General features: G+C 50.4%; 1 protein-coding gene across 3 annotated transcripts in view, besides 1 other annotated feature; it reads right to left on the minus strand.

The window, feature by feature from the left end:
- The window catches only part of Mb (myoglobin), a 35,182-nt gene that overhangs the window by 634 nt on the left and 11,009 nt on the right, over positions 1 to 23,539 (minus strand). The window contains exons 1-3 of one of the 3 annotated variants that reach the window (NM_001164048.1): positions 6,552 to 6,607; positions 6,369 to 6,471; positions 1,456 to 1,678 (exon numbers count right to left, since the gene is read on the minus strand). In NM_001164048.1, the coding sequence (NP_001157520.1) occupies positions 1,456 to 1,678; positions 6,369 to 6,463 (318 nt within the window). In that variant the 5' untranslated portion in view covers positions 6,464 to 6,471; positions 6,552 to 6,607. Of the gene's footprint in view, positions 1 to 1,455; positions 1,679 to 6,368; positions 6,668 to 23,539 lie in introns of those variants that run through there. The other 2 variants (NM_013593.3, NM_001164047.1) reach the window with 2 other exon arrangements.
- Positions 20,520 to 22,644: an enhancer, noted in NCBI's record as "VISTA enhancer mm106". NCBI's record gives its function as "enhancer in: somite[4/6] | heart[5/6]" and the evidence as "EXISTENCE:transgenic organism evidence [ECO:0001131][PMID:17130149]".

Here is a 23,539-nt window from a genome sequence, read left to right on the forward strand (position 1 = left end):
TGAGCTAAGGGGGTGTGTACTCACTGACCTTCTCCTTACTATAGGACTGTTCCTTGCACACTTACGATGTACCAAGTGCCATTCCATGCAATTACCATGAACCAACTCCTTTAAACCTGACTACCTGGAAGCAGGCACCACCACCATCCCTGCTCTGTAAATGGGGAAACTGAGGCAAAGACAGGTATAGCTGTGTGCATGAAGTCATGCAGTCAGGGAGGGTCACTCAAACTCAGGGAGCCCCTCTGGGGCCCCTTTCTCACCTCTCGTGTGCCCACACTACTTCAGGATGCAGGCCCAGCAGCCGGCCCATGATACCTTGCTCAGCATCGGCTAGCCCACCAGGACTGTCAATCAGGACACTTGGGAGGAGGCTTTTCCCATCATGTGATTTTATCCCTAAACCTGGGACTGAGGAACAGGTACTAACAAGGGGAGAGGGGCCAGGGGAGATCAGGTACCGACATTGCCTAGATGGGGATCGGGACCACCCAGAATCCAAAGGCTCACGATGAAACTATCATAACACTTACTTATCGTCATTGACTTAGAGTTTGGTCCCGTACAGCTTTGGCTGCTGTACTGAAGAGACTACCAAGTGACCAGGCTGAGGTCATGTAGCAGGTAGATAGTAAGCTGAGATTAGACCCAGGGACTGTGGACACACCCCTGCTAGCTCAGGAGTGGGGGTACAGCTGCTGTTTTGGGCTGGGGCCCTTATGTGCAAGTGACACAGCAGAGATGAGAGTGGGACACAGCAGAAGGGGACACCGAGGGACACAAGTGCACCCAGAGGCACAGGACATCTTTGCAAATACACCTCTGGGAAATCTGCCTCACAATTCACAGATACAGAAACGTCTGTGGAGCCTGGGTCTGCGGAACCAGCCCCAGCTTCAGGGAGGCTGGGTATGTGTCTGGCCCTGCCCTGCTCTGCCCTGCTCTGCCCTGCTCTGCCCTGTGACTCCAGTTGCAAAATGAAGACAGACAGGACCCCACTGAGGGCTGCTGGCCTCTCTTTAGGCCACTTTCCAACTGGTGTCTGAACCATCATGGACTGGGGCAGCAGAGCATCAGAGAAACAAAGCGTCTACCGCTCTCTGACAGAACTGATTCGCCCTGAGTGTGAATCCTGCCTCAGTGACTTGCCCAAGCTGCCTGTGCCTCAGTTTCCACATCTGTCCAGTCCAGTGGGTCCAACAAGAGCTCCCGCTTCTGAGGAGAAGGCAAGTTGTGTATTAGTCATATTTCACACTAAGGTGCTGGCCCAGCATTTGGGCAAGCCATTAAATTGGATGCTGTGTGGCTCCTCAGCACCCTCAGGGGAACAGGGCTGGGGTAGGTTATAGAGGAGAACTGGGGAGAAAGCTTAGTGGGGAGAAAGCAGGCCACTCGTATTGAGTGGCTAAGCTGGGATTTATATCTCTGCCCTGGAGACTTGCTGTGGCCGCCTACCTCCAGGTACTTGACCGGGATCTTGTGCTTGGTGGCGTGTGATTGGGCTAGAGGCTGGATCTCGGCAGCATGTTGTCCCTTCTTCTTCAGGATGGTACCCAGGGCTGTGAGCACGGTGCAACCATGCTTCTTCAGGTCCTCTGAGCCCTTCATATCTTCCTCTGACTTCAAGTTCTTGAACTTGTCAAACTTATCCAGGGTCTCAGGGTGAGTCTTAAACAGACTGTGGGACAAGAAGAGATGGAGTGAGACCCGTGGATCTCAGGGCTAGTGTGCAGAGAAGGCAGGCAGCCATTGGATCTATATGACTCAGAAGTACCCTCTATTCCTCAAGACATCTGTGTCAGGGATGCCTCTATTGCTTCCTGCCTGAAGATGCTGAAACCTGAAGTTTTAGACCTCCTGACTATCTGTGGCTGTTGTTGAGACCCCTCTACATGAGCATAAACTTCAGATCTAACCCCAACCACTTTCCACTGGCAATGGTAAATGGACCAACCAAAGGCCACAGCTGCTTCTGCCTGTCACCTCATGAGCTCTGGCTTTATCCAACCAGGGACCCAAGTCCTGCTCTGGGAAGATAATGAGGGCTACAAGAACCACCAACTTCCCCAGATGAGGCCAGTCCCTGATCCACTTGTGGACAGATAAAACACCATCAAAGGCAGTTGCTTGGCCTAGGCCACAGCATGTGATGTCAGAGCTCAGAACTGGAGCCTGGACAGAACTAGAATTTACACCGGATGCCCCATAGTGCCCCACTCTGACATGTTTATCAGGGTGACCACAGCTATCTAGACTCTACGTGATCCTTATGGCATCACTATGAGCATATACATTTGTGTACCAAGCTGTCTGGGAAGCACTTGGTCCCCCTGGCCTCTGCCCCACAGTCCCATGGGGAGGACATCCTATGACCAGGACACTAAGCTGCTTCATCCAATCCAAGAGCTAGGTCTGGCTGCTGAATTATCTGGCTGCTTCCTCTACAATCCCTTGAGTTTGTGATGTGCTGATGTCTTCAACTCTTCTCTCGAGCTGTCCCATCCCTTTGTGGGGCCAATGGAGCCTGTGTTCATGTGGTAGTCTGGTGTTCCTTCCCTGTTCCATCCCCACTCTAAAACCAGCCTGATTAGGATCCACACTGAGGGACAGGTGGCCTCTGAGTTTTCCATGAGAGAGCATGAACTGTCACCTATAGAGTATTCACAAAGGACATGCATGTCCTTAAAGCAGTTTGCAGGGTAATTTACTGAATCCCCACAGTACACCTGAAGCAAGTTCTGTGATTGCATCATGTCTCAGAGGAGGAACTAAGAGGTCTAGTGTGCATCCAGCAGAGGGAGTGTGGGAGCCCTGTCTCTCTGCGCACGACTAGATTAGTCTCCAGACAGGGCAGGACAAAAAAGGCCCTACAGTGGGGATGGTCTCACCTCACCAGTGGGTGGGTGCTTGATACAGCCTCTCAGGTCAGCTGCTTTACGCCCCTCTTCCACGTCCATGGTCACTCATCACAGACAAGCCTTCCCACCTCTCAAGCACTTCACTGTGTGTCTGTTATCAGTTCTGTTGACACCAGCTCCCTCCCAAACACCCCACCATGTACCCATTCCAACTACACGGACTCAGGTTCATACATGGGCTACTTCTTGCTCTGTGATTCCAAGCCACTCCGAGGCAACCATCACTGAAAAGAACCCTGCTGAAAGAGCCTCATGCAGCAGACTCCATGTGACAGCTGGAGAAACTGAGGCACAGGAAGCTTGAGTGTCCTGCAGGGGTTTAACTAGGCCCTATGGCTTCCCCCTCATCCTCTGGGTGACCACTTGGGCTCTGTCCCTGTCACACAATGGCATCCCATTGTAAATGATAGTATGCAGACCCTCCACCCCCCAACACATGTTCTCAGAAGCACACACACATATGTGTGTATTCTAAGAAGCACACACACACAAACATGCAAGTCTGTTCTTCACGTGGGTGAAGAGCCATGCACACAGGCTGGTGCCATGAAGATTGGCTGGGCCTGTCCCCGGTCCTGGTTGTATTACAGAATCACCCCAGGAGCCTATCCAGAGTTGTGTGCGTCACTGACAGCTTGTCTCTGGCACTTTGTCCAGGGTCCCTGTGCTCCTGACTATTATTATCTATCGACAATGACCCTTGAGTTCCTGCTGACAGACGGGAGGCCTGACACCCACAGGTGAGCCCAAGGTCACCAGGCTGGATGGGGCCAGAAGAGGGACTCAAGGCTGTAGGCTTTAGAGATACTACACTGTGGTTCTGGGTTGGTCTCCAGGGTCCTGTGGGATGCCAGAACAGACACTCGGCCTTTCTTCGTCTTAATCACTGAGTGTAAACCAAACTGATTTCCCAACCTCTAGAAGGATTACCCTACCCTCACCTTTGCCCAGCACTGGGCAGAACAGCATTAGGCTTGCTCACATTATAGGAGGAGAGGTACAGGTTTACAGGCTCCACACAGTCACTTGCTCCCTGAACCCTGAGTTCCACAGATGGAGTCCCGGGAGAGGTCCAGAGCCCGTATCCTGGATTCCCCTGAGCACAACTGATTCGGTCCCTGTTGAAGAGACCAAGGATAGTTTCCCAGGGTTCCTTTCTTCATCATGTTGCCAGGACACCAGGCAAAGCATATACAGTCTGTCTGGTCAGGGAAAGGAAGATAAGCCTCTCTGCTTGTCTTCTAAACAGTTGCCCAATCAGACTCCATCTTAGAAGCACACGGGGTGGTAGATAGAAGGGTCACCAAGAGCATGGGCTACAGCCAAGTGGCCTGAGTTTGAATCCTATCCACAGTCGTATTAGCTGTGTGATTTGGGTCAAGTTGCTAAACCTCTCTGTCAGCTGTGATACGTGAGTTCATACTTAAGTTCATTAAGGTGATCCAACACAGGGCTTGCTCTGTGAGACTTCCTCCCCTTCCTCTCCACCTTCACCTCCATTATCACCACCGGGAGCCTTTTTTTAGGGGCGGATCATCACTGGCACAGGCTGTTTGTGACTCTCTGAGGCAGTTCTCATTGTGTGAAAGGTTGCTGTCAATACCAGTCATTTCCAAACCTTCACAGCTCCAAAATCCTTTCCCCAGCAAAAATGTCATCATGAGGGTTGGGAAGGTGGTTCAGTAAGAACATCTGCTGCTCTCCCAGAGGATCTGAGTTCACTTCCCAGCAACCTCACAACAGCTCACAACTGTCTGTAACTCCAGTTCCAGAGGATCCAATGCCCTCCTCTGGCTCCTGGGTATTGCATGCATATGATGCACATCCAGATATGTGGACAAAACACTCACAAAGTAAATTAAGTACATCCTTTTTTTAAAAAAAATGCAGGTATAAATAAACCAGAAACTATCTGACCATGAAGTGGTGAGAGAACAGCCCCTACCACCTGGAGTGCAAAGATCTTTTGCTTGCTCCTCGTTCTAGAATTCTGTGCTTACCAGCTCAGACCTCAGAGTTCTGCTAAGGTACTTGCAGAAATGACCTTGCTGAGGTCAGCGGGTGAGGCTGGGGTCGGTGTCTGGGACTGGCTGGGAGCCTAGTGCCATGGGACACTTGCTACCCTGAGAGTTGGCATGCCACCCTGGAAGACCACTTCCCTGTGCCCCCAGTGGAGAGGGCTGGAGCAGCTGGTGTGGCGCCATGACCCAAGCCTGAGACATGATAGGGTGTTAGACCCTTGGGCCTCCCAGGGTCAGCAGCCTTGGCATTGTGCCCCACCTGGCACCAGGTTCTGGCAGGCCTCAATTACTCCCCTGGGAAGGGAAGAGTATCTCTCTAATGGCACAATACTCTGAGTCTCCTTCAAGCCCCAAGTCACTGCCCAGGCCCTGGCAGCCTTGGAGGCTTGCAAGACTCCGTCCTACCAGTCTTGCCCTCAATAATCTGCTGTCCACAACAAAAAGAGAGTACGGGCTCCAAATCTCAGGGCACGAGAGTGGACAGGTGGTCTCAGCTCATGACAAACAGTCCAAAGCAGAAATAGGGCCCAGAGAGGAGAGACAACTTGTCCAAGGTCACATAGGAAACCTGTGGCCTAGGAATTTATGCTAATTTGGAGTGGGAGTTAGTCCAGTTAGATGGCTTGTAGGCCCAGCACTTAAGGATTGGGGGGAGAAAGACAGGCAGGAAGAAGCTGAGAGACCAAGGTGTTCCAGAAGCTGGTGAGCCTCCTTCCAGCTCAGCTACCTAAAGGGCTCTGGCCTTAGATGACCTTGCTCCCAAGCAGAGGGGTTAGAAACAGACTAAGGGAGTATGCAAGAATGTGAAGATCAGGAGGGGAACTCACCCTAGATCATAAATAGCAAGGAATTCATTTCCAGACTACAGCTTCACAGACAGTGCAGGGGCTGCTAGCAACAGAGCAATCTCCTCCCCAGAGCCAAGAATTATCAATCATGCATATCCCATCAGGCTTCTGAGGCAACCAAGCCCAGGACCCCGGGAAGAGTTCCAGCCTCTGGGTGAGCAGTGAGGCCCTGTGTATGAGCCTCGCCACCCCTCCACCCCTACCCCCTTGCCCAGGCTCAGAATCTGCAATTTTTCTGGGCATGTCTAGGAATCCTTTGCAGCCGAAGGCAACCACATTACCCAAGCTTTCAGTCCACACTAGTAGACGAGATCTATCACTGCCCTCATTATTCTGACTCTCTGCCGTAATAGGATTCATCTGGTGGACTGTTTGATGCTCAAGCTTGCTTTGGTTGCTGACGTCAGCGGAGATGGATAGATCCCCCTTTTTATTTCTCTACTCCAGTCTCCAGCACTTAGAAGCAAGTGAAATCTGACCTCATCATTGCAGCCAACTGGTCTACCCTGCCAGCTTCCACCTTGTCGCCATATGGTGAACCTTGGCAAACAGGTATTGAGATAAGGGTCTCTTCCTCTTACCCGATGAGGACTTCCTGTCCATGGCCAGCAAGGTCGGCCTCCACCTTCCCCCAGACATTCAGCACCAGCTGCCACTCCCCATCACTGAGCCCCATGGTGGCTTCTAAAGAGGACAAAAGGAGAGAGTGTGGGCTGGCTGTCAGCTGAGATTTGAGGCCACCTGGTCCTGAAGGGCTTTTATACCTTCCCAGATGCTAGTCTGGCCAGGATCACTGGGTGCCACATGCCCTTCCTGCTACCGTGCTCAACCCTCCAGGGGTCTAATCTCTGCCTTTCTCTGGCCCTCACATGGGCAGCTATTTTGGGGCAAGTGCCATTGTGGGAGCTAGGACAGCTTGGGGCAGTAGGGGGTGGGGAGGGGGAAGCAGCCAGGTCACTGTCTGGACTTGCACAAGCCCACAGAAAGGGCACCGAAGCCACTGCCAGCAGCTGAAACCCAATTCTCCCCCTGTCTGCTGCCCCACAGGGACTTGTCATGTTTCTAAGCTTGGGCACAGGCATCTTGCTGACCCCTAGAAGTCTCCTCCTCTCACTTTCTGACTGCTTTTGTTTATTTAATACGTGTGTGTGTGCATGTACATGTACGAGAGAGAGAGAGAGAGAGAGAGAGAGAGAGAGAGAGAGAGAGAGAGAGAAAGAGAGTGCGCTACAGCATGTTTGTAAAGGTCAGAAGACAACTTTCAGGCATTGATTCTTTCCTTTCAAAAAGACCCAGGAATCTTACTCAGATCCTCAGCCGTGGTGACAAGTCTTCATACCCACTAAGCCATCTTGCCACCCTCTTCTTACTTTGCTGATGCCCTAAGCCCAGCTGAAAGTGGTACAAAGGAGCCACAACAGGTCTGTGCTTGTGGCTGAACCAACCAAGACAAGTCTCTGACTTGAAGAATGCCCAGCTCTGAGCTTGCTCCTGGCTTTCTCTGCAAGGTTGTGCTCCCATGCTCCATGAAACCCTCAGCTCCTCCCATTCCTTGTGATCTCCTACCCCACCACTTCCCTTGGTGCAGCATGTGGCACTTCCAGCAGGGTGATGGCAGCCAATACTCCCGGACTCTGCCAGGCACAGACCCTCTTCTCTTTGCCATGTTCTTTTTTTTTTTTTTTTGGTTATTTTTTTGTTGTTTTGTTTTTGTTTCTGTTTTGTTTTGTTTGTTTTGTTTTGTTTTTTCGAGACAGGGTTTCTCTGTGTAGCCCTGGCTGTCCTGGAACTCACTTTGTAGACCAGGCTGGCCTCGAACTCAGAAATCCACCTGCCTCTGCCTCTGCCTCCCAAGTGCTGGGATTAAAGGCGTGCGCCACCACGCCCGGCGCCATGTTCTCGAAATTCCCTGAGAAGTCCTTAGGGTAAACACTGACATGGTCCCCAGGATGATAACACATAACACAGATGGCGTTTGACTCTAGTGAGTCTGGACTCATAGTTCATGCTCTTGAAAACCTCATTTGGGGGCTACAGAGATGGTTCAGTGGGTAAAGGCAGCGGCCTCCAAATCCAAAGGCCCGAGTTTCATCCTCAAGACCCACGTGGTGGAAGAAGAAAGCTGATTCCTGAAAGTTGTCATCCTCTGAATTCCATGAGTGTGTGTGTGTGTGTGTGTGTGTGTGTGTGTGTGCACGCGCGCGTGTGCATATAAAAATAAATTTTAAAATATTTTGTATCTTGTGAGGGATAATAGGGTCTGCTTCATTCATAGTATATCTTTTGAGCTCCACACAGGGCTCTGTACCTAATTTGAGCTGAAGAAATAATGTTGATAAAAGGTAGGTAGCTTTATAAGAAAGAGAATGGACTGAGTTTCCATCTATCTGTCCACTCTACCCATCCTTCACTTGTCCATTAGCCAGTCAGCCGGCGGTCAGCTGTTATCCATCAATCCATCTATGCATTTATTCCCATCCACCAATTATTACCTATCAATCAATCCATTCATCATCCATCTATTTGTCATCCTTCATCCATCATTCATCCATCTACCCATAGTTTACCCATTATTTATCATCCATCCACCCACTCTCCATTCTTCATCCATGGTCCACCCATCAATTATTCTTTCTCTATCATCATCTCTCATCCCTTCACGCTCCCTCTCTATCCATCTACCCATCCATCACTTACCTACCCCCCAGCCAACAGTCACAGAGTGCACAAAGTATGACAGCCACTCTGTCACACGCTGAAACAACACATTAAGGACATCCTGTGGCCAAGAATCTTGTAGCACTCCCCTGGAGGGTGCTCAGTGCTGGGACGGTCGTCACATAGATACTTCTGTGTGTTCAGGACAGTCCAGATTTTGTCTTGTCTAACTGTGTGGCCCTGACTGGCTTGGGATTTGCTGTATAGCCCAGGCTGGCATCAAACACAGCAATTTGCCTGCAATTGTCTCCTGAATGCTTGGACTAAAGACATGTGAGACCACACCCAGTGGCTTGTCAGGTTTTAAAGTGTCTCCCTGGCAAGATCCCATCCAACTACCAAGTGAGGAAGGGGGTACCATCCCACTTATAATGTAGCTCAGAAAGAACAGGTCACTTGTGTCTGACTATGTTGGGTCTACTCTGGGTGTGTCAGCAGAGACTAGCCATCCTTCATGACTCTTCAAAGCAGTGGCTCTCAACCTGTGGGTTGTAATCCCTTTGGGGGTTGAACAACCCTTTCACAGGGGCCGAGTACCAGATACCCTGCATATCAGAAATTGACATTACGATTCCTAACAGTAGCAAAGTCACAGTTGCGAAGTAGCAACAAAAAGAATAATGAGGAACTGTATTGAAAGGTTGCAGCATTAGGAAGGCTGAGAACCATTGCTCGAGCAAAACATCTCGAGTGGGCCCTGCTGAGGTGACAGTGGGAGTCACATTGTGAGACTCCTTAGCTGATCTCTTCAAATCAGCCACCAATCACAGGGCAGATACCTGACTCAGGGCAGTCAATAGCAGGACTCTACCTGAACAGCTGGTGCTGTTAGCGCCGCCAGTCAGATGTCTCTACAAACTGAGCAGGGTTGTGGATGGAGTCAGCCAGGCAGTGGGAAAACACAGCAGGAAAATTGTGAGCCTCATGCCCAGCCCTGGGAGAGAACAGAGGGCCCGGAGCCCACATCCTCCCTCAGGGAGCTGGAGGAGGTCAGGTCCCATGAGCTTCCAGCATGATTCTGTGTCTCCTTCTGGAACATCAGCCAGTTGTGGAGGAGTGACAGACAAGAATCACTCCTGTTTATGCCCAGGCTGATGGCCACCAGGGCCCAAGAAAGCAGGAAATGAGAAACATGGGTTCCAGAGGGAATGTTCGTGTTATCGTTCGTCCAGAGGCTGAGGACCTGGTCAGTGCTTGTTTACAGGAGCTGACCCTCTGCAGCTTCCACTCCTCCCCTGACACACACACACACACACACACACACACTTCTCTGGTCATTGAGAGTATGAGTTCTGGGTACAGGAAGGGAAGACAGAAGGAAAGAGGCCAACTGTCCCAGGATGGCCAGACCACTTGGTCCACATGCTGGGGAAGGCACTGGCTCATCCCCTGACAGGCCTGTCATACCAGCAGCTCTAGGTCCTACCTTACAGCACTGGCATTCTGTGCAGAAGTCACACTTTATTGCGCGTCCCTTGGACAGTACCACCCAGCTCTGTTGTCTTCCAGCTTCCCAGAGTTGTCTGGTGGTAACCAAGGTAACTAAGCCCTCATCAGTCCCCCAGTGGTATGAGGTATTTACCTAGGAGCTCTCACGGGTTTGGCAGGTGCCCCATGTGCCATCTTGGCTGGGAAAGTCTGTGGCTTGAAGGTAGATGGGCTTTTTAAAAGCTTTACCATGTAAGCTGTCAGGGTGGCAGGGGCAATTGTGTATACTTACCCTGTCTCTGGGTTGCTATGGAGACCTGGAGCCAGCCCCTGTTTGGTGCCTATTAGTCTCCCTGTGACAGCTGCATCCTGGCCAGGCTAGGAGGCTGCAGACCCACCATGAGGAAGCCTGGTGTGCAAAATTCCCCACAGCCTGGTTTCCACACTCTTGTCACACATGTACACATATGAGTTTGCTAGACACCCACGTAACGGGCTAAATTCCCAAGGTAGCTTGACTCTCTGCCTATCCCAGAGTGCTTTGCATCCCCAAGTGTGAGACTTGTAAAACCCACCTCAATAGTCTCAAGATCCAGGGGCTGGAGAGATGGCTCAGTGGTTAAGAGCATTGACTGCTCTTTTAGAGGTCCTGAGTTCAATTCCCAGCAACCACACCGTGGCTCACAACCATCTGTAACAGGATCTGATGACCTCTTCTGGTGTGTCTGAAGACAGCTACAGTGTATTTGTATAAATAAATAAATCTTTTTTAAAAAAAGAAGTCTCAAGATCCTTGGATAAAAGTTCTCATGTACCAGAGCCTTCTTGTTTACGTCTCTAGAACCTTGGCTTCTAGATTCCAGGATTGTAGACATCTAGGGATGGAGACTTCTAGAACAACAGGGACATGTTGTCTAGATGCTAAAGAGGCCTCATCCAATTTTCCTCTGAACATCCTCTACAGACCACCCCCTGATATCTGCTTGGATGCATCTAGGGTCAGTGACCGTTACCCAGAGCTGCACAAATTCTTTCCATTGACCCAGATGTCACCTGCATAGCACCCCCTCTTTGCAAGCAAGGACTCTGCTTGCTGCTGGGGTACAGAAGGCCTGTTGGGTCTCACACAAGCAGGGGTTGGAGGTCCAGACTGCACCTTCTGAGGATTCTGAACACCATTCTGGACAAAGCAAGCCAGGAGCTTAGTCTGCCAGCGCCCACTGGGCAGCTCTGTACCCGGACAGCTCTGCACCTCGCCTCCCTCAAGGCCCTAGACTTATCTAGTAACTTGGGAGCTTGACAGCCTTGTGGCAGCCAACAGATCTCTCTTGCAAGGTCAAGAGATGACTCCTTTGGACTCTTCTGGAACTTAGGACCCAGTGGTGGCAGGGAGCTCTTGGTTCCTAAAGCCTGGGCCCCCTCCTTCTTCCCTCCTTGATCTGAGCATGGCCTCTGCCTGGTTTCTCCCACCTCCAGCTGGGATGCATCTCTGGCTAAGTCCCACCTCTGGCTGTCTCGGGCCAGGACATATGCACAGCCAACCTGTTGTTGGCAGAGCCTGGGAGGCCCTGATGGGGTGGGGGGACCCCCAAGTTTTCTTTGGATCTCTCACAAACTCACCACCCATGGCTGGGCGCGACCCTTCTTAGGGTTGTTGTCATACTAACCAAGCCAACCTTTTCCCTAGATACCCTCAGGAGCCTGAGTCAGTGACCAAGGCTGAGAATAAGGGAGGTGCCTCACAGACGCCAGCAGATGCACAGGGAGCTAAAAATACGGTCCACACACAGGCTGCTCCTTCCCCAAAGGCCCTTAGGGGCTTGTTGGAAAGACTGGCAGGCACACAGGATCTGCTTGTCCCCGTCAGCAGGTGGCCCAGGGTACTGGCCTCCTTCCCTCTCCCTCTCTATGGCCCCCCTTCCATGTGTCACCTGGATGAGCCAGTCTCCCCCCCACCCGCACAGTCCCTCATCCCAGGGGCTGCCCATCCCTCTGCTTTCTGAGGATAGCCCCTCCTCCACCTTCCAGGCTCCAGTAGAGGCTCTGCCTTCTTACCTCTCTGTTTTGGGGTGTAGCTAGTCTAGACCAGTAGAGCCCCATTTTCACTCTGCAAGAGCCTTGGAACCAGGATTAGAGACTCATGGGTGCAAAGCACAGGTCTTGCTCCAGAAGCAAGAGACCATTTCCTCTGAGGCAAGCATGAGAGAGCAGTGCTGGAAGCAGGGGCTTATATTATACATGCATGTGTGTATACACACACATGTACATATGACACTATATACACACATGTACATATATACACACACATGTACATATGACACTATTCCCTGTGAAATGGTTATGGGGACTGTTTGTGTGTTTCCTTGTTTTGTTTGTTTTGTTCTGTTTTGTTTTAAAGCTAAGGTCTCAGGCTAGCTCTGAACTACCCTACATACACACTTGTATTTATGACACTATTCCCTGTGGAATATTCCCTTCTTTGTTTTGTTTGTTTGTTTGTTTGTTTGTTTTGTTTGTTTTGCTTTGTTTTGTTTTAAATACAGGGCCTCTTGTAGCCCAGGCTAGCGCTGAACTACTCTACGTATACACATTTCCTGTGGAATGGTTATGTGAACTATTTGCATGCTTCCTTGTTGTTTTTTTGTTGTCGTTTGTTTTTAAGACAGGGTTTCATGTAGCCCAGGCTAGCACAGGGTCTCATGTAGTCCAAGCTCTGAACTCCTCGTGAATCCAAATGCTGAGATTACAAACATCCACCACTATACATGTCCTCTGTGAACTTTTTATAGTCAGACAACAAACTAAAATAATAAGGCACTTAACAAATATAGTGGTGAGGATGGAAGGTAAAGCAGGTTAAGGGGACCCTGGATTTCAAATGCTAGCTGAAAACATTCTTAGATTTGGGGCTGTTGAGAGTGAATGGTTTCACTTGACAGTAGAAAGATAATGATTTTAAATGGTGAGAGACGGGTAAGTAAAGATATGGAGGATAGACCAACATGATGATGGCTTTGGATCGGCAACACTCCAACTCTCCATAACCACGGGGCTCTAACTAGTCAGTTTGTCTGTAGAATCTTTCTCATAGAGACTTTACACAGATTCCACAAACACACCCTGCTCACTGCACACCGGAGTGTACCCTCTCCCTCCTCCCAGAGCCCTTCCTCTGGGGCAAGCATTTTTATATAGTCCCCGCTTTTACACATGAAGAAACAGAGACACAGAAATTTAGGGACCTTGTTCAAAGTCAGCCAGCAAGTCCGGATCAGAGCCCAAGCAAGGAGTCGGTGTCCACATCTGTGCTCTGTGGCTCAGAGATGTCTGATCTCAGTTCCTCCCCTCCCCTCCTCCTCTTCCTGGCAGCACTAATAAGTACCAGACCTGAGCGTTCTGAAAGCTTATTTCGGTGTTTGGATTCCATCCAGGGTCTCAGGGTCCTGAATGAAATGGTTGCTTTCCCAGTGACTGTCAGCTGGGGAACCTGCTGCCATCTAGTGGCATATGGAAGAAATGCTGCTACCTACGGCACTCCTTCCACCACTCACAAACTGAGTGTGTCTGTCTGTGGTCACTGCTTCTGGCCCTGAAGACAGGTGATGCTTTCCACATTGTTAAAAGACGAGTCATCCACACTCTGGCTCCCAGGGTGGCAAAGTCATCCTTGTGAGGCAGAGGTTGTGGAAGGACTGTCAGGCTGTGTCTGGCTTGGGGATTGGCCTGTGGGCAGAGGGGATAGTTGGCTGAAATGAGAGTAAGAGGGAGCACAGTACATGGGTACTAAGGAGGGTGAGCCCTGTGTGGGAGGACTTGAGGGTGCAGAATTGACTGTGTTGGATAGGCCTCCGGTGGCTGAGGAGAGGCCTATGTCTCCTGGATTTTCTAATGTGGTGGAAGGAGGTCGCTTTAGCAGTGTGTGAATGGCTGTGCAGGCAGCTCAGCTGGGGCGTGAGGCTGGCGAGCCACACAGCTGCCTCTGGTGCCATCCTAAACCATTTCTGACTCAAAGAAAGAGTGGTTACCTCGTTTCTTCCATTTATAAATGAGAACTTCTCTATTTGTAAAATGAGAACTTTAAAAGGCATTCTTTCTCAAGTGTCATCCTGAATAGTGTGTGTGTGCATGTGTCTATGTGTGTCTGTGTATATGTGTGTTTATGCATGTGTCTATGTGTATGTGTCTGTGTGACTATGTGTGTGTTTGTGTTTATGTGTATATATGTATATGCATGTGTATGCATGTGTATCTATGTGTAGTATATGTCTTGTGTATATATTTGTCTTGTGTCTGTGTGTTTGTGTGTATTTATGTATATGTGTGCATGTATGTGTTTGTGTGTTTCTTTGTGCATGTCTGTATGAGCATGCATGTGTATGTGTGTGTGTGTGTCTATGTGTATGTTCCTGAGTGTGTCTATGTGTCTTTGTGTGTATGTCTGTGTGCCTGTGTGTTCATGTCTTTGTGTATGCATGTGTCTACGTGTCTATGTGTGTATGTATCTGTGTGTGTATATATGTGTGTATGTCTGTGTGTACCTGTATAGATGTCTGTGTGGGCATGTTTGCGTGTGTATGTCTTGTGTCTGTGTGTGCCTATCTGTGTGTCTGTGTGAGTGTATGTGCCTGTCTGCAAGCGTGCATGTGACACCCAGAGGAGGACATCCAAAGGGTGACCTGCTCTATCACTCTCCACTTTATCCCTTCAGCTGAGGTCTTTCACTGAGCCTGGAGCCCGGTGCTTTCCAGTTGGGCTAGGCTGGCCAGCAAGCGCCCACTCTCAGCCTGTCTCTGTAGCCCAGTTCCCATGACCGGCACTGGGGTCCCAAGCACACACGGCCATGCCTAACTTTCCCTAAGTGCTAGGGTTTGGAACGCATGGTCTAATGTTTGTATAACAGTCATGCTTATCTGCAGCACCCCATCACAAGTGCTAAAGCAGGGAGTGGATGTAAACTCGAAGGGCCTGGTATGTAGTAGGTACTCTATAGCACACTGTGATATAAGTACTGAGAAGTCATGAGACTGACCTGTTCCATCAACACATATATAACATGTGCATCATGTATGTAATATATATATATATATATATATATATATATATATATTGCATACGCATGTATGTGGTGTGTGTATCCTATAGGGGGGTCATGTATGTCCTGACCTCCACACAGAAAACCTTTGTGAACTTAGTTCTCTCCTTCCACCGTTGTGTGGGTTCCAGGACGCAAATGCCTTTACCCACTGAGCCATTTTGCTGGCCCAGTTGGAGGTTTTTATGAGCAGAAAGAGGAAAGGATGTGTTAGAAAGAAAATTCTGGAATGTGCTACATTTAGCTATGTGGGCTTGGCGGGTGCAAGGGAGAAGAACAAGAGAATTAAGCAGACAAAACCAGAAAGGATCATCTTACAAGCCTGACTGGGCTCTGTGACCCTGCCTTAGATCCCGACAGCTGACCACCAGAGAGCTTGTCCTATTTATGTCTGAGCTTTCCAGACAGAGTCTAGGCAGATCAGAAGCAAGCACAGACTGATGGACCACCCCTCACCCACAACTTTCCTCTGTTTGTTCTATCTCCCTAAAGGTACCACAGGTCCACTGTCACCAACACAGCCCCTGCCCCCCAATTCCCCTATAAAAATACCCTTAGCTCTGGGCTCAGCAGACACCGTCCTCTCTGCTGCTGTGACCTATGGGGACCTGTCCCAGGGTTATATTTCTGGATAACACCTAAAGAGTCCCAATAAGCCCTGTTATTTCAGATATTTTTTTGAAAAGTTTTGACTCACCCACTATCCCCAGCACAAAAACTAAAGCACCCAGGGTTGTGGGGAGGGACTGGGCTTGGTTGCAGGTGACACCAAACTTCAAATAATAGAGTCCCAGAAGATGGTATTAAAGCCGGGCAGTGGTGGCACACGCCTTTAATCCCAGCACTTGGGAGGCAGAGGCAGGCAGATTTCTGAGTTCGAGACCAGCCTGGTCTACAGAGTGAGTCCAGGGCAGCCAAGGCTACACAGAGAAACCCTGTCTCGAAAAACCAAAAAAAAAAAAAAAAAAAAAAAAAAAAGAAGATGGTATTAATTTCTATTAACTTCTCTTTCATTTAGAAGTGCTATGGGAAAGAGATCCATTGGGTTCTGTGTGTGCATGTGTGTGTATGTGTGTGTGATGTGTATGTGTTTGTGTTTGTGTGCATCTGTGCATGAGTGTGTGCATCATGTATGTGGGGGTGCTTGTGTGTATGTGTGTTGAATATGTGTGTGTTGTGTGAATTTGCTTGTGTGTGTTGTGTTATGTGTATATGCATGTATGTGGAGGGTGCTTGTGTGTGTATGTGTATATGTGCTTCTATGTGTATGTGTGGTGTATATATGTATGTTGTGTGTATGTGCTTGTACATGTGTGGTGTGTATATGCTTGTGTGCATGTGTGTTGTGTGTACATGTGGTTTATGTGTATTAGGGTTTATGTGTATGTGTGTGTATATGTGTATGAGTGTGTATTTGTATGTGTGTGTGTTCACCTGAGCCCATGCTATCACTCCCCACCCATTTCCCTGCGGCCGAATCTCTCACTGAACACAGTGAGCCTCCTGCCTCCACCTCCACAGTGCTGGGATCATAGATAAGTGTGTTTATGTTGGTGATGTGTATATGGTTCAATGCCGGCAGCCAGTAAGGAGGCTCACTCTTGTGAGAGGCTAATGTTCCATCTCCCAGCAGTCATTATTTGCCTGCAGTTCCTTGTTTAGGGGTGGTCCTTGCAAAAATTTCCCCCTTTCATGTTAACATTTCCACTAATATGACCATTGTCTTGATCTTGTTTATGGAGCCGTTCCTAGGAGACTCTGGTGCACAGCAGACTTCTGGTATTCTGCCTCTTACCATCTTCTGCTCCCTCTTCCATGTTCCCATAGACGCAGGAGCTGTGCTACAAATGCGGCTTCTGGTACTGGCTTCGCACTGTCTGTTGATCTCTGCGATGTGAGTTGTGGATCTTCTGTGATGGTCTCCACTTGCTGTAAGAGAGGCTTCTTTGATGAGGGACGGTGTGGACACGAGAACAAGATTTAGAATGTAGAACCAGGAGGTGGTGGCACACACCTTTAATCCCAGCACTGGGAGGCAGAGGCAAGAGGCCTTTGGTTTATAGAGCAAGAGCGAGTTCCAGAACAGCCAGCGCTACACTCAGAAACGCTGACTCAAAAAACAAAAGCAAAAACAACAATGGGAGCAGGGAGGGGGGTAGAGGAAGGAGAACGAGGAGGAGGAGGTTGAGGAGGAGGAGGAGGAGGAGGAGAAGAAGAAGAAAAAGAAGAAGAAGAAGAAGAAGAAGAAGAAGAAGAAGAAGAAGAAGAAGAAGAAGAAGAAGAAGAAGAAGAAGAAGAAGAAGAAGAATTTAGAATGTAGAGAGGAATTATGTTCATCTAACAAATTGGTGGTAACAAATTCTCTTCTAAGGTCCTTGGCCTTGGACTCTCTAGGAAAGCTAGCATGAGCCTGGAGTCCAAACAGGGGATTAGTATCCAGGACATATAAAGGGAAAACAGAGTGTCAAAGAAACAGAGGACAATTTAAATGGGGCTACGGGTCTAGATAGAGGGTTCTCAACAGAAGAGATAACAATGGCTAAGGAATGCCTCTAAATGTGCCCACCATCCTTAGTAATTAGAGAAACGCAAACTAAAGCAGCTGAGATTTCATCTCACCCGACTCGGAATGGCTGACATCAACCATTGGCCGACAGCACATGGCAGCGAGATTGTGGATGGTCCTTGTTTAGCGTTGGGGGGGGTGGGGGCGTGACACACGCTGGAGTGGCCACTCTGGAAATCAGTGTGGAGAAGCCTCAAAAAGCAAAACTCAATCTACCATGGGACCCAGCTATGGCCATCCTTGGCATGCGTACAAAGGAGGACACGCTGCTCTCCAGATGCTTGCTCAGCCATGGCTATTCCCCCCTGTTCACAACAGCCAGGAAATGGGGGGAAGGGGGGACCCAACTTAAATAAGCACATAGCAGATGACATATGTGGCACAGAATACAGTGGCGAAAGGGGGGTCCCAGATTCAAAGCCTACCATAGGCTACTCCATCTATGCGATACTCGCATAAGGACCGGCAGCCATCTTTAGAAGGTACCTGGTCCCCAAGTGATGCATGGTTGCAGACATGTATCTGGCTGCCTCCTGTTTAATGCTTTCTGGATGAGAAGCAAGATTTGCATTTTTTTTTTTTCTCCCCAGTGATGCTCACATCCAAAGCAACTCACAGACCTGAGGCTGCGCTGGGTTTTGTTGAAGCACACACTTGGCTCACCCAAACTATCAAGACACAGAACACTGTCACCACCCCAAAAAGTTCCCTTACATCTGCCTCAGCCTCACCCTTCTATGCACTCTCTTGATTGCTGAGGCATGAGCTCTCGGCCACTGAATTACAGCCAGGGTCTGTTAGTGTTTTAAAACCATGGGTAGGTGTGGGCAAGAAAGACATTTCAGGTGCCTGCGGAGGGGATGTAGACAGGGTGGTGGTGGTTTGGATGCAGAGGACAACCAAGTATGCATGGTGGGGGTGTGGGGTGTGGGGCAGCCTGAGCCGGCCAGCTGAATGGAACACCAACAGATGGCGTGAGTGATTAGGAACCCCACAGGCCCAGGGCAGCTTGGGAGGAGTCCAGCCTTTCCAGGTCGAGGACTATCTACACATCTATTCAGCCATTGCAAGGGCAGTCGCCTGCCTGCGCATCCTGGGCAGAGGCTCTAGGACTGGCAACTTTCACATGGAATGGGGTGCCCTCTTTGCAGGCCTTCTCCTGGGTCCCCAGTTCCTCCACCTTGGGCCTCTGTCCTCTGGAAAAACCAGAGCCTTGCATCCAAAGCTCCTCTGTGGGAGGGAAACTCGGAAGGAAAAAGACAAGACATCCGTGGGTCACCCTGATTTGTGTCTCCAAAGTCAAGCCCACTCCACCATGCAGGGTCCCGAGACACCGACATCCTCCCATAGGCCCAGCTGGGGCATCTCTGATCTTAGTCCCCCACCTTATGCTGTCACCGGATAGGGGTGGTGTGGATTTGTTCTTCTCTTTACTCTAGTTGTACCCCAAAACAGCTAGGGGTTTACCCAGCAATTTGGAGATGCTTCGGTTTGTCCTGTGGAGCACAGTTTTGGACTGAAACTGTGTGCTCTGGCCTATCAGTATACAGAGAGGGCAAAAAAAGGAAGGCCTTGTCTGAGTTTGTTTTCTCTTCCTGTGATAAACACAAAGGCAGCTTATCCGGGAAAGCGTAGAGTTGGCCTACAAGTTAGAGTCCATTATCATGAGAAACTGTGGGACGTGAAACTGTGCCAGGAAGAGCAGGCCAAGACCTGGAGGCTCAGTGGGCACACACCTGAGGCTTAGGTGTCTCCCAGCTCCCTGACAGACTCCTGACTTGGAACATGTGACATGCTTCTCACATAAAAGAAACATGTCCTATGGTCACATAGGTCCAAAACAGAGTTCTCCATTCTAATAAGGTACCTAGGCCCAGAGGGCTTAGCCAATAAACTTCCCTTCCCAGAAGTTCCTCCCTGTAAAAGGTATTTAATCTCGGGCCCACCCTGAGAAGTGGGGGATGGTTTTACACATCTATTTTCTGCCATGACAATAAACTGTTTGCTGAGAGTTCTATGTCTTCATCTGAAGACTGCTAGCAGATACTGGCATCCAGGCAGTTAGGATGAGGGTTTTAAAGGCCACACCCATATCATCGACACACCTACTCCAACAAGGCCACACCTTCTATTAGTGCCACTCCCTGGTCTGAGCATTTACAAACCATAACAGGCTTGCATACAGGCCAGTCTATCTGATAGAGGTAATTTCTCAATTGAGGTCCCCTCATCCCAGATGACTCTAGCTTGACAAAACAAAACTAGCCAGGACAGGCCCTGAGGATGCTGGTGTGGAAGAAAAGGGGGAAAGTCGAGAAGAGACTTCCAAGAACCAGGGAGCCTTGGCAGCTTTATGGGGCGGTCAGAGACAGGTTGACCTGCACTGTGAGGACAGAGGAGAGTTTCTCAGGCCTTGTTAGAGGAAGCAAGAGCCAGAGCAGGCCCTAGGCCCGAGTGGTTCAGGCCTCGTTTACAGTACCATTCAGTCCTAGCGCTGAAGCTCTGCTCAACATCTCTCGGGGACCTAACTTCCTTCTTGGGGGCCACCAAACACCCCTGGTCTCCTGGATCAAGCCAAAACTGGAAGGAGAGAAGTGCTCAGGACCAAGAGAGAGGTTTAGAGACCCCTCTGAGAGGGTCACTATTCACTTTAGCCAGCCAGCTCTGAACACTTTCAGGGAGGACAAAGACAGGCCTCTCTGGGCCAGGAGGGCAAAGTCAGGCAGGCCCCGGTGGGTGCACTGCAGCTACCGTCATTGCCTGAGATCAGAAAACATGGCTGCGTTTGGCCAATGTTGGGAGATGGGCAGGGGCAGGTGGAGGGGTGAGTGCCCTGGTCATACAGGAGGGCTGAGGGATGATGAGAAAAAGCTTGGGGAAGCAGACACACAACACAGAGTGACCTGGAAACTGCAAGACGACCAGGCTGGCCGGGCGAGAAAGTTTGTGAAGTGGGTTGGCCAAGAGTGAGGTTTTAAGTAGGGTGGGAGCTCACTGGGGGAGATTTTAAACTTGGAGCATTTTGGTGAGTTAGGGGCGGTCCCAGGGTTCGGGCACCAATCAGATGGACAGTTAAGATTAGTCCCTGTGACTCAGAAGCCAAAAGGCACAGTGTGTGAGCTGTGTGGCTGCCAGCTACAGCCTCAGGGGAATCTTGGACAGGGAGTACTGTGTGGGAGCGGGGCTCTGTGGCCTCCCAAGAACTCAGTTAGGGCTGTGGTAGCGCTCTGGGGCCTCTTTGGCAGTGTAACATGTTCTGGCCGGCTTCTTGGTCAGCCTGGAGAGATCCCTTTTTCTTTGCAGCCCCTCCTTTTTAAGAGGGCCAGGTCACATTAACACAGGTCCTCTCCTCCCTCTTTGTGTCTCAGTTCATTACCACATTGAACTGAAGGATGACGCAGAAGGTTTAAGCCTTTCCACAGCCCTCCCCATCTTACCGAGGAGGCTATAACCACTCAGTGACCTGCTTAGAGGCCTCCCTCCTCCCCTCAGCTCCTCCTTCTCTCCCCTTCTCCCTCCTCCTCCCCCTCCTCACTCCTCTTCCCTCTCTTCCTCTTCCTCCTTCCTCAGGAGCATTCAGGTCAGAGGATGGGAAAAAACAGCCAATAATGAGGCAGTTCTGGCCATTTCTGCAGGCCCTGTAGTTTCTTAAGTCTCTCCCAGTCATGTGGCTGTAGGCCTTGATATTTCTTGATATTCCACATGCCTTAGAACAGAAGGTGGGCCTGCTTGCTGGTGTGTAGGCTAAGAGAGGCAGTGGCTGGGCCTGATGCATTTCTGCCTTTTCTCCCTCCAACCCTACTTGCTAGCAAACAGCCCCATCGTCTTCTGTCTCTTTCAAGGACACTGCTGTTGGCTTCCTGACTCACACAAGCGCCAAGATGACCTCATCTCCAGAGTTATTTGATTTTTTTTTTCATCCTCAGAGAATGTTTCCAAATATGGTCCCATTGCAAGTCACATGGTCTCAGGCTCGGCTTTGTGGGGGTGGGGGGCGGGAGGGGGGGTGGGGATGGTCATTGTTCAGCTGTCTACAGAAGGGAAAATGCAGGCTTGGAGGAGCAGAGATTTACTGCAGATCTCGGGGTCTATCGGGGCAGCCTAGGGAAGCCCTGCCCTGGGGAGGGAGGCCAGGCCAGTGTCTGGATTACTGTGGTTCCGGTTCTCCACTCTGCAAAAGCATTCATGGGAAAAACATCTGGAGCTCGGGCTGCGCAGGGGAGTCCCACTCCCACAGTCGCTGGCAGGTTTCCCTGTCTGCTGGTTGAGGGGGAGGGGTGCAGCTCTCCTCACCCCCTCATGAACAGACCACAGACACTCCCAAGTCCCTGCCTACCACCACAGGGCTGTGGGGAGTGGGGAGAGTCCCGGCCCTGTCTTTCCTGACCTCTGGGTCATTGACTCCCTGCACAGGGTCCCTGCTGTCTGGTGAGAAGCCAGGAACCCAAGGTAGAATTGAAGCAACAGCTCCAACCCCACCTCCTCAGCTCTCAGAGGCCACGGAGCAAAGGGAATTGGGTTTGGCCTGCGAACCCAGCCGCCAGCCCACTCTGCCTTGGTTCTCTGAGACAGGAAGAACTGACTGCTCCTTCTTACTGACAGGGTGATAGACCACAGAGGGTCAGCCTAACTCCATCCCAGACACGGGGCCAAGTAAACCCACTCCCAGAGTCTGTTTAATGGTGGTCCTGTCTTAGCCCAGCCTTTCCTTCTGGTCTATTTGGGGGCTCTCCAGGGCACACCTGCTGAAATGACTCTAGAGATCACATGCAAATGGCTTGGTGACCAGCATATGGATGCTGCTGGGGACAACATGACCTTTAAAAAATATTGTTTTATTATTTTTAGTTATGTGGATGTCTATGTGTAGGTATATGCATGTCACTGCAAGTGCCCAAAAAGACAGAGGAGTTGGATGCCATAGAGCTGGATCTACAGGCAGTGTGAACCACCTGACATGGTTGCTGGGAATTGAACTTGGGCCTTTGGAGGACCAGTTACAGGCTCTTAATATGTGAATCATATCTCCAGCCCAAAAGGTGATGGGACCTTCAAGAGGAGGGATCTACAAAGCTGAGTGTGGTGGCACATGCCTTTAAACCCAACACTCAGGAGACAGAGGCAGGCAGATTTCTGTTGAGTTTGAGGGCCAGCCTGGTCTACAGAGTGAACTCCTGAACAGCCAGGGCTACACAGAGAAATCCTGTCTAGGAGGAGGAGGAGGAAGAGGAAGAGGAGGAGAAGGAGGAGGAGGAGGAGGAGGAGGAGAGAGAGAGAGAGAGAGAGAGAGAGAGAGAGAGAGAGGAAGAGGAGGACGGACCTATGCCCTGTCCTCTTCCCCCTCGCCCTCCTTTTTTCTCTCCTTGTATCCTCCCCTCCTCCCTTTCTCCCTCCTCCCCGCTTACTCTACCTCCATGCCTCCTCCCTGGCTGTCCTGAGATGAGCCCTTTCCTCCACTGTTGGTTAGCGTGCCTCACCACAGGCCCACGGGGCCAACGGATCAATAACAGAAAGCTCTAAAACTGTGAGCCAAAACAAGTAGGAAGAGCTCGCTCCCGGCATTTTGTTCCCGTGACTGCACCTTCCCCCTCTCCCGCTTCCCCCCCCCCCCCCAGCACCGTGCCCCTGTGTTAGCGCACAGGCAATTCCACTGGGCTGCTCTCAGGGACCTAAGAGCTGCTTGGGTCATGACCTGCGACTGCATCCAGGCTCGCCTGGTATGTGCTGCCTATAAAAGGATCCACCGCCCACCCAGCTCTCTGTTCTCAACATTCCTTCTCCCTGTTCTCCCTTTTGGAGGACTAGTACCTGGTCCCTCTCTTCCCTCTCTGTCTGCCCTCTCTGGCCCCATGGCTCTGGTCCCCAGCTGTCTGCCTGTCTACTTGTTCCCTCATCTGCCTCCTATCCCTTCCCCAGGTCTTCAAGCCTCTCCCCTCCCCCAATAAACC

This window comes from Mus musculus, chromosome 15 (assembly GCF_000001635.26).
Source record: "Mus musculus strain C57BL/6J chromosome 15, GRCm38.p6 C57BL/6J".
In the NCBI taxonomy this organism is placed as follows: Eukaryota; Metazoa; Chordata; class Mammalia; order Rodentia; family Muridae; genus Mus; species Mus musculus.